This window comes from Colossoma macropomum, unplaced genomic scaffold (assembly GCF_904425465.1).
Source record: "Colossoma macropomum unplaced genomic scaffold, Colossoma_macropomum, whole genome shotgun sequence".
Taxonomy (NCBI): Eukaryota; Metazoa; Chordata; class Actinopteri; order Characiformes; family Serrasalmidae; genus Colossoma; species Colossoma macropomum.
In genome coordinates, this window is record NW_023494804.1 from 15,406,402 (window position 1) to 15,419,212 (window position 12,811).

The 12,811-nt window shown below is 39.7% G+C and overlaps 1 protein-coding gene across 1 annotated transcript in view; it reads left to right on the plus strand.

The window, feature by feature from the left end:
* The first annotated feature begins 1,865 nt into the window (after nucleotides 1–1,865).
* The window catches only part of bmp1b (bone morphogenetic protein 1b), a 59,861-nt gene continuing 48,915 nt past the window's right edge, over nucleotides 1,866–12,811 (plus strand). Inside the window, 1 exon segment of the mRNA XM_036595424.1 lies at nucleotides 1,866–2,016. Within this exon segment, the coding sequence (XP_036451317.1) occupies nucleotides 1,878–2,016 (139 nt within the window). The 5' untranslated portion in view covers nucleotides 1,866–1,877.

The following is a 12,811-nucleotide window of genomic DNA, read 5'->3' on the forward strand; positions in this document are numbered from 1 at the left end:
GTGTGTTCACTTTATGTACATTATGTCTTTTCTACTGCTGTTTAATGCACAGTTTGTTCAGTGTCAGAGGTATTAAAATGTTGGCATTGCTAACTGTTAAAGTCTCTTATCTCTCATTATTCTGTAGCACCACAGTACAGTCAATACAGAGACATTGCACAGAAAAAGTGAAAATGTGACAACATTTTAACAACTGAAGAAAGAAAGAAAGAAAGAAAGAAAGAAAGAAAGAAAGAAATGAAGTAAGAAAACAGCAAAATTTCTTTTTTTTAGTATCAACCAGGGCTAGAGTGAGCCTTGTTTTCAACCTCTGGGGTCCATGAACTCGCTTGCTTGTCAAATTCTCTGTTTCTGTATCTGTTTCTGTGTCTGTGATAATCCAGCACAGAAATACAGTTTAAATAGAGTCGCCCTTTCCATTCCATCTTATCACGAGATCATACGTGACTCACATATAGAGTTATGAGGCTATGAAGATGGGCTGAGATACACGTCATCTGCCTCTCACCACATGGAACTGGTGGATTTGTGTGTCCGTCTACATTCTGTGTGAATCTGACCAATGGACACTCAGGAAATCACTAAGGACTGATCTGTCACGCCAGAAACCCTTCATTCTTCATTCAGTTCACATCTGAGACACATGTGAAATGGCGTGCAAAGAAATTACAGCTGCTAAAGTTGCTGCAGCGGTTTTGGAAAGTAGTGATGAAGATAATGAAGCATTGTGATATGAAACATATGAGTATCATGTTATATGAAGAGCCTTTAAAGTAGAATTTGAGAAGATATGAACAAATCCAGAGAATGACCTCAGACCACATAGGGTTAACAGAGGAATTACTTGAAGAAAACTGCCAAAAAGTAGGGACGGGGACATGTTTACCACTGTGCTGTATCACCTCTTCTTTTAACAGCACTCTGTAAGCATTTGGAAACTGAGGAGACCAACTGCTGTAGTTTTGAGAGTTAAATGTTTCCCTGTTCTTGTTTGATACAGGATTTCAGCTGCTCAGCAGTTCAGGGTCTCCTTTGTGCCAAATGTTTTCAGTGGTGACAGGTCTGGACTGCAGGACCCCCAGACCATCACGGATGCTGGCTTTTAATTTGCGCCGATAACAAGCCAGATGGTCGTTCTCCTCTTTAGCCCAGAGAATACGGCGTCCATGATTTAAAAAAAAAATCAAATTTTGATTTGTCGGACCACAGCACACTTCACCTCAGTCCATTTTAAATGAGCTCAGGCCCAGAGAAGGCGGCAGCGTGTCTGGATCCTGTTTATATATAGTTTCCCCTTCGCATGGTAGTGTGTTCACAGACAGTGGTTTTCAGTGTTTCTGAGCCCATGCAGTGATTTCCACTACAGAATCATGTCTGTTTTTAATGCAGTGCTGCCTGAGGGCTCGAAGCTTACGACCAGCCAGTATTGGTTTTCAGCCTTGTCCCATACATGCAGAGATTTCTGCAGATTCTCTAATATCTTTAAATGATATTATCTACTGTAGATGATGAAGTTCTGTATTTTGTAGTGGTAGTTTAGTGGTATTAAAGTGGTAGTTCGGGTTCTTTTTCTGCAGCTCACTCAACTTTGCCAGCCAATCGCAGCGCAGGAAGCAGGACAGTAGCCAATCGCAGCGACAGGAGGACAGGCTTTGTCTGAATATGGGTGGGTTTTTGGCCGAATGCGGGCGTGAAGTCGGAGCTCCTAGCAGTACAGTGGCTGGCTGTGCTGGCTGAGGGCCCGGCACTGCTCCGGAATAAAGGCAGTAAAGACGCTGAGGCAGCGGGAGCTCGCGGAGGGAGTGCCCGCCTCTAGGAGCCCCAGAGCCCGCCCCAAAGCCAGCGCCGCCCGGTCCCCTCCAAGTTTAGCCCAGCACATGCAGGCAGCCATGCACTCCCAGTGGACATGTTTACTGCTGCAGCTGGGCTTGTTACTGACCACCGAGCTGGATGTGGAGGCAGAATATGAAGTGACTGAAACTGATGCAATCGACTACAAGGACCCGTGCAAAGCTGGTAAACGAATCACGTCCCTCTTCATAAGTGTTTTTAGACGTCTCGAGAGAAGTGTGTGTGTGTGTGTGTGTTTTTGTGTGCGTGCTGTCCCACATGACAGCGTGAGAACTTGCAATAACAACTTAAACGACAAGCTGTCTGAATAACTTTAAAAGCGCATACGTAGGTGTATAAACCGTGTCGATTATTTTGGTAATCGAGTAATCTGCCGATTATTTTGATGATTAATTGAGATTTCAGGGCCAAAAAAAAAGACATATCTAAACAATAACAAAGAATGCATAACTTTTGCTATTGCAAAAACATCAACCATGAAGCTTTTTAAAAAGTTTATTTTTATCAAAAATATAGAAATACTAAATGCATATCAATGAATATATCTATCAAGCTGTTTAGTACTGCATGAGATATGTGCATATGCATATAATGTGCATTACAATCATGAAAATTACCCAACTGCAGATTTATAAAGAAGGTAAATGTTCTTTATATCTTTTTTTCACTTAAGTATGTGTAATTACTTAAATACTTAAGTGTAATTTTTTACCTTGAGTAGAATTGAGTTATCATGGCAACACTAACTTAAACACAGCTTTACTGAGTTCACTGCTGTCTCGATTATTCAAATAAACGTATAGTACTGTGCAGAAGTTTTAGGCACCTGAGATACGATATTCCAAAGGCTGTTTGTCTGGGCAGTAACATTAGAATAAATATAAAGAACACATATACAATAAGCAATGATTTTACGTCTGTCAGTGTGGAAATCATTTCCAAACTTCTCCTCAAGGAAGGCCTGTGTAAATTGTAGTTATCATCAGTGTCGCACAAGTTACTGGAAATTAGTGACGAATTACAGTTACTTAACTTTCTTAAGTAACAGCAAACCTGGCAACCGGTCTGTTTAGTTCTGCCTGGTTTACAGACTGTGCGGACGACTTCTTGGGTTTAAATGAGCAATTTGTAAGATGACGCAGTCTGTCGAATTCATACTCCACACAATAGGGGGCAGTACATCACCAGAACATTGCGGTGTCCACCCGTATTGTTAGAAATGAGGAAATACACAGTCTCTCCTCCTCCCTCTTCACTCCTCCCCCTGTTTACTCACCAGTCTAGAAGAAAATTTGCGGATTTGGCATCAAACCTCATCCCTTTTTTGCCAAGAGCTCCAGCGCTGATGCTAACTCTTATTTTGCTTCTATTTATGTCACTTCTTTTCTTTGCTGCTGAACATTGTTTCTTGCGGTGGTGGTGATGATGGTCACTCGCCAAGAGTTTCAGCCATCGCTGCGTTTACTGTTTCTTTATCTGCTACCTGTCTTTAAATGATCTAAGGGGGGCGGGACCTTCAATATCATTGACGAGAGGTTAGAACATGCCCTCAGGACAGTGCTACTTCTTCATCCTGTCATGCTGGAGGTACCAAGTGGTATTATGAGAGAGGATGGGCCGAGGCTAGCTGGTTAGCATGCTAACTTCAGTAGATATCTCTGCAACACAATACATAACATGAAAACTGTTATTTGTTCACATTCTGTTAATCATTTCAGTTAATATTGGAATGTTTTAAAGTAAAAATCGCACAAAAAGCATCTTTAAAATTGAGCCTTGGCTGTTTGGATGAAGGGCTTGTTGGTCAGCGATGTTAGCACTGGGGTCTGTCACGGTTAGCTTTGTAGAAGCGTGTTGTTCTACCAGCTGCTTCAGAAGATTAGAATTACTGTTCTTTGGTGTGTATAAAGTTGTCACACTTATAGACTACAGCTCACCAGAGTATTTCTGTCCATGATCTCGAGATGGGAAAAATAACGCCCACTTTCAGGACAGTGAGATCACACTGACCAAGCTGTTGGCCACTATGTGATTTACTCATTCATTGGGCCACCGTGGGGTCGCGTAATGTTCGATCATAAACAGAAACTGGGGGAACTCGCTGCGTTAGTCTGGTATAGTCTGCAGTCCATTAATATTTTCACACAAGACAAAAGTGACGAGTAATGAGCCCATTTAAATTTTAGTGATTGTAGCTGGAAACATAATCAGATTACAGTAACACATTACTGTGTAACTCATACTTCTAATACTGGTTATCATTCAACACCTACTTTATCTCAGGATGACTTCATGATGTTAAATCAGGAGCTGCTGATGGAGTTTAATAAATCCATATGATGCTGGAGGGGAAATCTGGATCCAAACTCTGTTCTTCAAACTAGCTCACAAGATATGAGCTACACACTTATAAACTTCAAGGGTTCTTTAGTAAAAAAAGGTTCTATATATAGAACCCTGAACATTGAAAGAACTCTTTGATTAAATGGTGCCTTGCATGGTGAATGGTTTTTCAGATTGATGGAGAATGTGCTGTATATGGTTCTATAAAGCACCAAAAAGAGTTCTTTTACCGTAACAAGCCTGACATTGTAACAATAGAAGAGCCCTTTTAGTGCTATATAAAACCCTTTTCAAAAAGGCTCCATATAGAACCATCTACATATATTCTCCATTAATCTGAAGAACTCTTTCACAATGCAAACAACCCTTTAATCATGGAAAGAGTTCTTTGAATGTTCATGGTTACAATATATATTATATATAATATATCCAGTGCTGTCATGATAACAGTTAAGTTGATTTGTCTTTTAAAACTTCATTCGTTAGGAGCATTGTCTTTTAAGGCTTCAGATTTGAGTCCTACAGCAGTGAAGTCCAATTCTCTACAGTTTTTTTCCGCGTGCCTATGAGAGCCAAGCAGTCAAAGCTCATGAGGCCCATGATGTGCTGTGAATGGGAGCAAGGCAGCAGGCGGGACAGTGGATTAAAACCCCATGCAGCTGGTTTGGGCCGTAATTTAGAGGCTGTTTAAATATAGCGTGCTGGCGGCCACCAACTTATCTCCAAGCACAATGCAGGCACAGGAGCAGAGTTCTAGTCAGCAGCACAGTTTAAGAGAGTTCAGCTCTGCTTTTAGTCCTGTAACACGGTCGACTTTGCTAATCGCCAGATTTTCCGCTTTTCTACTCCTGAATCATTCGGCCTGTCTGTCATCCTGAGGGACGGTCCGCTCTTTCACTCTTTCACTGGGGACAGGATGGTATGCTTCAAGTGACAAAGCCCTGCTCTTAGTTTGATATTTCTAATTACAGAAGAACATTTTGACTATATATATATATATATGATGTACAAATCATTTAAAGGCCATATTTAATTGAAAATAGTACAAAGACAACATATCAAATGTTGAAACTGAGAAATGTTTTTGTTTTTTTAAAATATGTGCCCATTTTGGATTTGATGCCAACAACACGTTCCAAAAAAGTTGGGATGGGGGAAACAAAAGACTGGTAAAGCTGTGTAATGCTAAAAAAAACACCTGGTGGTTAATTGGCAACAGGTCAGTAACACAAAAAAGACACCATATATAAACAGGATCCCAGAAATGCAGAATTGCGTATTTCAGCAAGACAATGCCAAACCACATTCTCCATGTATTACAACAGCATTTCTTCGTATTAAAAGAGTCCGGGTGCTAAACTGATCTGCCTGCAGTCCAGACCTGTCACCACTGATATTATTTGGAACATTATGAAATGAAAAACATGACAAAGGAGTCACTGAACTGTTGAGCAGCTGAAATCCTATATCAAACAAGAACAGAAAAACATTTCACTTTCACAACTACAGCAGTGTCTCCTCAGTTCCCAAACGCTTACAGAGTTTGTTAAAAGAAGAGGTGATGCAACACAGTGGTAAAGATGCCCCCATCCCAAGTTTGTGTTGCTGCCATCAAATTCAAACGGGCATATTTTTTTCAAAAAACAATAAAACTTCTCAGTTTCAGCATTTGATATGTTGTCTTTGTACTATTTTCAATTAAATGTAGGGTTTAAATTATTTGCACATCATTGGACTTCGTTTATTATTTACATTTTGCACAGCGTCCTAACTTTTCTGGAAATAGGGTTGTATATATATATATATATATATATATATATATATATATATATATATATATATATATATTTGACTGCTGTGTAAACAATACATGTTGAAACTTTGTTTTACAAACAAACTACTTTATTCCAAACAAAGTGGTGTTAAATAACAACGCACTTGTGTTACCCATTTTAACACTTTTTGTGTTATATTATTGTCCGATTAACAAATTCTGTGTTAAAAGTAGCACAAAGTGTGTTGTCCATTACTGGGTATAGAAATATTTCAACACATTTAGTGTTAAAAATGACACAAAATGCATCATCTCCAACTAAACACACTGATTTGTCTAGTTAGAGACAGAATGTGTTGTTTTTTAACACATCTGTTTTAAGAGTGTAAAGAAATTTTGACTTTCCTTGATACAGGCTTTTTAATTATTTATTTGAGGTGAATGTAACCACCTAAAATGCTTTTTACCACATGAAATATTGTTTTTAGGTTAAACTGACTGACTATTTTTTTTTACAGTGTAACTGTGGGTTTTTTTTTTTTCAATTTATTTTTATTGGGTTTTTACAGGGTTACAGTAAAATCACTGTTCACCACATGCAAGAACATGACAAAGTGCCTGAGGGAAAAATAATAGAGAGAGTGAAAAAGGTGAAGTGTATTTTCATACACTGTGCTCATTCAAAGTGCTTTACAAAAAAGAAAATATAAGATAATTCAAATTTAAATTTAAAAAGTGAAGGAGGACAGAAATTAAAACATTATTAAAACAATAGATTTAAAAGAAAAAAATTAATCATTAAATTAAAAATCAGGTTAAAGCTGAAATGAGTATAATAGAGTGTTGTTAGAGGAGAGAAGTGCAGGAGAGCTAACAGTATTTAAACTGAGCTGAAAGCTTCTCTAATAGGAACACTTTCAGGCTGGATTTAAAACTGTCCAGTGTTGGGACTCTTCTAATGCTCTCTGTCAACTGGGTCCATTTAAGAGCAGCATAGTAGCCAAACGCTGCCTCTTCATGTTTAGTCTTCACCTTCTGCAGGACTAACTGACTAGAGAGTTCTTCTCAGCTCATAAAGGGACCATATCATCAAAAAACTGAATTTTCCTTTCATTTGTTGCTGGAAGTTTGATCTAGAGTGTAAATTTTGTTAGAAGGTCAAAAACAAACTCGCCTGCCAACTCGCACAGTCCACATATGAAAACTAAGTTTTGAGTTCATGGTTTTTATGATGTCACAAAGCCCAGCATATTTATTATTCAGCCTGCAGCACTTTAGCTCTGCCCACGCACTCCCTTCAGCTGCTCCCTTTTGAATGAAGGAACAGTACAGAATATCCAATCAGAACAGAGCTCATTTACATACACTATATAGACACACTTCCAAATAATTTAGTTCAGGTGTTTCAGCCACACCCACTGCTAACAAGTGGATAAAATTAAGCACATAACCTTGCAGTCTCGCTAGACATACACTGCCAGTATAATGGGTCGTACTGAAGAGCTCAGTGACTTTAAACATGGCACTTTCATAGGATGCCACCTCTGCCACAAGTCAGTGAAATTTCTGTCCTGCTAGATCTGTCCCAGCCAATTGTAAGTGCTATTATTATGAAATGGAAGCATCTAGGAGCAACAAAGCGATAGACCACGCAAACTCAGACTGCTGAAGCGCGCAGTGCCTATCCTCTGTTGAATCGCTCACTACAGAGTTCCAAACTGCATCTGGAAGCATAATCAGCAAAAGAAATGTACATTAGGAGTTTCACGAAATGGGTTTATATGGCTGAGCAGCTACACACAAGCCTAAGATCAAAAAGCACAATGCCAGTTAGGGGGGGAGTTGTGTAAAGCACGCTGCCACTGGACTCTGGAGCAGTGGAAACATATTCTGTAAAGTGACGAATAATGCTTCGCTATCTGGCAGTCTGATGGATGAGTCTGGTTTTGGCGAATGCCGAGAGAACGTTACCTGCCTGACTGCATTGTGTCAACTGTAAAGTTTGGAGGAGGAGGGATAATGATATGGGGTTGTTTTCAGGGGTTGGCCTAGACCCCTTAGTTCCAGTGAAGGGAAATCCTAATGCTTCAGCAGCAGTGGTGGACGAAGTACACAAATCATGTGCTTGAGTTAAAGTAGAGATACCCAAGGTAAAATATTACTCCAGTAAAAGTAGAAGTCCTCCCTTTAGACCTCCACTTGAGTAAAAGTACAAAAGTATTTGCCTTCAAAAGTACTGAAAGTAAAAGTACTAACAGATTAATTATGACTCTAATGTCCTATTATCATTTTTGTAACAAGACTTTTGCTTCATTAACTCATTTTAGGTGAAAATACTCTACTGTCACTCTTGGTAAACCAATCTTTTAATAGAATGTCATTAATTAGTCTGACACTGATGTCTATTAAAATTATCATAAAAACACTGAAGGCAAACGATTTCCATTAGGTAGAACCAAGTGGCTATGAAATAACCTTTTGTGAACAAGCAAAGTTTCAGTTTAAGATTTATTTGCAACTTAGTTACAAGTTTAAGTTTAATAAAAACTTGCTTTAAACACAGGTTCACAAATGAGTTTTCCTTTGCTATATTGCATCTGTAGGTCTCTGTTTATAAACATAAACTAGCAAAAACATATTTACTATAAAATTAAATAATGTATGTATAAATTCAGAAAAAAGACACATGCCAGTCACAACTGTATATGTGAACATATTTCTATATTGTGGTCCATTTACACAAAGTTAGGTTAGTTCCATCATTTATGTTGGAATAGGCACTCCCAAAATTTTACGCTGTTGCACTGATTTGACTTGACTAAAAATGTTATGTTTTTATGCACACATAAGCCAAAAGGAACGACAGATTTTGCATAATGTAGTGGAGTAAAAAGTAAGATATTAGACTTTGAAATGTAGTGGAGTGAAAGAAAAAAGTCGCCCAAAATGGAAATACTTCAGTAAAGTACAGATACACGAAAAAAGTACTTAAGTACAGTAACGAATCACATTTACTTTGTTACTGTCCACCACTGTTCAGCAGACCAAGACGTTTTGGACAATTGTATGCTTCCTGCTTTGTGGGAACAGTTTGGGGAAGAACCTTTTCTGTTCCAGCATTACTGAGCTCCCAGTGCACAAAGCAAGGTCCATTAAGGCATGGCTGGGTGAGTTTGATGTGGAAGAACTTGACTGGCCCTCACAGAGCACTGACCTCAACCCCATCGAACACCTTTAGGATGAACTAGAATGGAGATTGTGAGCCAGACCCTCTCGTCCAGTATCAGTGTCTGACCTCAGTAAGCTTTTTTTCAAGTGCACATGGTTCTATGTGAAAGTGTGTGCATGTGCAGGTTTAAATTAAGTGCCCATCATAAGTTTGGGGACATCTAACCTGCTAAAATGTTTTGAATACAAAACAGCATGTTTTCTTTATTTCTTTATTACTTGTAACTTATTAACCGTATTGAATAGAAACCTGTTCAGATTTCGCCTTTTTTCTTTCACAAAGACTTGCAAAACTGAAAGAACAGCTTATAAAAGTCCTATGTTGGGAAGAAAGCCAAAGACCACACCCACTTCCTCCCCTTGTTGTGATGTATGCACTATAATCTTTTGGGTGTTAAAAACATCTTTGGACCAAAAGAGCTCTTAATAGCAATAGTTTGGAAAAGAAAACTGTCAAATCATGATTGATTCTTTAGACAACACCTGCTCTTCATACCAAAGAAGACACTTTGATGAGAATGAAGCTGAGAAGATAATATACACATATAATAAGCTTCAGCACAGAGCTGCCTAATGAAAATCTAGACCTGCATAGGGAATTTTTTATTACTTTGTTGTTGGAATCAAACATGAATCATAACGTTTGAAAAGAAAGTGAGACACTTTTGATGGACAGAGTGCAGGTCATTCTCAGAGAATACTAACATACTGACTCGCTGCTATGATTAGGATCAGCAGGAATGCTCTTTTTAAAGTTGTTTCTCTGTGTGATGAAAACTAAAGAAAGTCTATAATTACTGTGGGCGGGGCTTAGATGCCAATCATCTCTCATATCTCTCATATATATATATACTTGTATATATATGTATATATATACTTTTAATATGTTTAAAAAATAACGATGCATAATACCATGCAGAAGTCAGAGTCCACCCTTCATTTATTTAATTTCCCATCAAAATGGCTATTAAACGCAAATTACACATTTCCCGGAAGATATTTCTGATATTTCTGAGGAGCTTAGATGTAAGATAATCCTCTTGCATAAGGAAGGAGCAAGTCAAAGGACAGACTGGACCAAAACTGTTCCCATCAGATAAACAACACTTAAAGCTTTCATCTTTGAGAGAGAGGAGAAAATCAAGCTGATTCAGATCTGAAAACATCCACAGGTGTTTCTGTCCATCCTTCCACTGTGAGAAGACAACTCAGCGCTATGGGTCTGAAAGGATGTGTAGCTGTCAAGAAGACTTACTGAGAAAAGGAGACAGACACATCAAAGAAAGAAGCTGAACAATGGACTGACCACCCCAGAGTCCAGACCTCAACATCACTGAATATGTTTGATTACTTCAGAAAATTATCAACCAAATTCTGAGACTGAACTTTGGAGGTGTGTTTGCAGATTTCTTTGAGGAACTGAAAGTGAGTGAAAAGAATGGAAGCTGTAATAAAGGTAAAGAGACACACTGAACACTCAAACAGCTGAGATTAGACTTAGCTGTTGTACAGTTTTCTGCCTGAAAAATGAATAGTACCACCTAATAGCTGTTTAGACTGGGAAACTTTAAGATAATAAGAATTCCAGTGCATTATTTGCTTTATGGGCGGCACGGTGGCGCAGTGGGTAGCGCTGTTGCCTCCCAGCGAGAATGGCCTGGGTTCGATTCCCAGTCGGGCGACCGGGGTCATTTCTGTGTGGAGTTTGCCTGTTCTCCCCGTGTCTGCGTGGGTTTCCTCCGGGTACTCCAGTTTCCTCCCACAGTCCAAAAACATGCAGTCAGGCCAATTGGACGTTTTAAATTGCCCCTAGGTGTGAGTGTGTGTGTGAATGTGTATGTCTGCCCTGCGATGGACTGGCGACCTGTCCAGGGTGTATCCTGCCTTCCGCCCAATGACAGCTGGGATAGGCTCCAGCACCCCACCGCGACCCAGAAGGATAAGCGGTTTAGATTATGTATGTATTTGCTTTATTACTGGTGCATTATTTTTATCTTTCTGTATAAAATCTCTTATTGCACTAGCATAACTTTGATCTTGTGAGAATACGTGAGTTGTGTCAGAGCAGAGAAATGAAAGTGCATTTTGTGTCATTCTCTGCGGCCGTTCTGTTTGTCCACTGCAGAAGAACCATATCATCATGGTGGGGGAGGGGGGGGGTGCATTTACACTGCACACCACATTACTGCAATTACCGCTGTGTGTTTTTCAACAGTTTAGACTGTAACGCTGCAGAGAGAGAGAGAGCTTTATTCTGCTTACGGTCAGAGCAGAAACACTTTTAGAAGATGAATAGACCTAATTTTGGCTTAATCTGAATGCATTTCACATCATTGTAGCAAAATCATCACTACATTACGTGCTATTTATAGCTGTTTTTGAAATGTTTAACCACATAAAAGACAGAATACGTTTTTTTTTCAAAACAATATGCAGTTTTTTCTATAAACAGATTAAAGCATATATATGTATGTACATATATTTGTTGTATGTATTTCATGGTCAAGTATAAAAGCTTTTCACTTCAAGTTCCATTTGAAAAGGGATTAAAGGGTCCATGAAAAACCAAATCTGATGTCGGAATGTAAACATTGTCAAAGCTTCAGTTTCCCCAGTTCACAGTAAACTGCAAAAACATCACAACCATGAACACATTTCTATATGACTGCCCATTCAGCCTACAACGGTTTAGCCCTGTCCATTCAGCCTACAACAGTTTAGCCCTGTCCATTCAGCCTACAACGGTTTAGCCCTGTCCATTCAGCCTACAGCACTTTAGCTCCAACCATTCGGCCTACGGCACTTTAGCTCAAAACATTCAGCCCACAGACATTTAGCCCTGCTCACTCAGCCTACAGCACTTTAGCTCCACCCCTTCCGCCTACAATGGTTTAGCCCCACCCATTCAGCCTACAGCACTTTAGCTCCCACCATTCAGCCTACAGAAGTTTAGCCCTGCCCACTCAGCCTACAGCACTTTAGCCACACCCATTCAGCCTACAATGGTTTAGCCCCACCCATTCGGCATACAGCGGTTTAGCCCCACCCATTCATCCTACAGCAGTTTAGCCCCGCCATTCAGCCTACAGCAGTTTAGCCCCACCCATTCAGCCTACAACAGTTTAGTCCTGCCCATTTGGCCTACAGCAGTTTAGCCCCACCCATCCAGCCTACAACCATTTAGCCCCGCCCATTCCGTCTACAGCAGTTTAGCAACGCCCATCCAACTTTCTGAAGATGCACACCTCCGAATGGGGCAGCTGAAGCTCATTTCCCCCATAGTCCCAACTCAGCTGATTGGTCTGCATTATTTCTACTGAGCGCTGGTTGATTGGAGAGCTGACCAACTCATTGGCTGAGTAAAGTGATTTGTGCTTACTAACTTTGTGCAGACGTACACAAGGCACCGTTATACTGTCCTGGAGTTCAGCCTCCAGTGGAGGATAGAGGGGAGTACTGGTCTGATCTGGAAAAAGCTTTTTTGCACCAGTTCACTTTTTGTCAGGTGGATTTAGCGCAGATTAACACAGCAGGAGGCTGAACGAGAAGCAGTGGAATTCCGAACTGAGTTCATTATTTATTTGTTATGAGCAATTCCATAGTTATTTGCTCCAT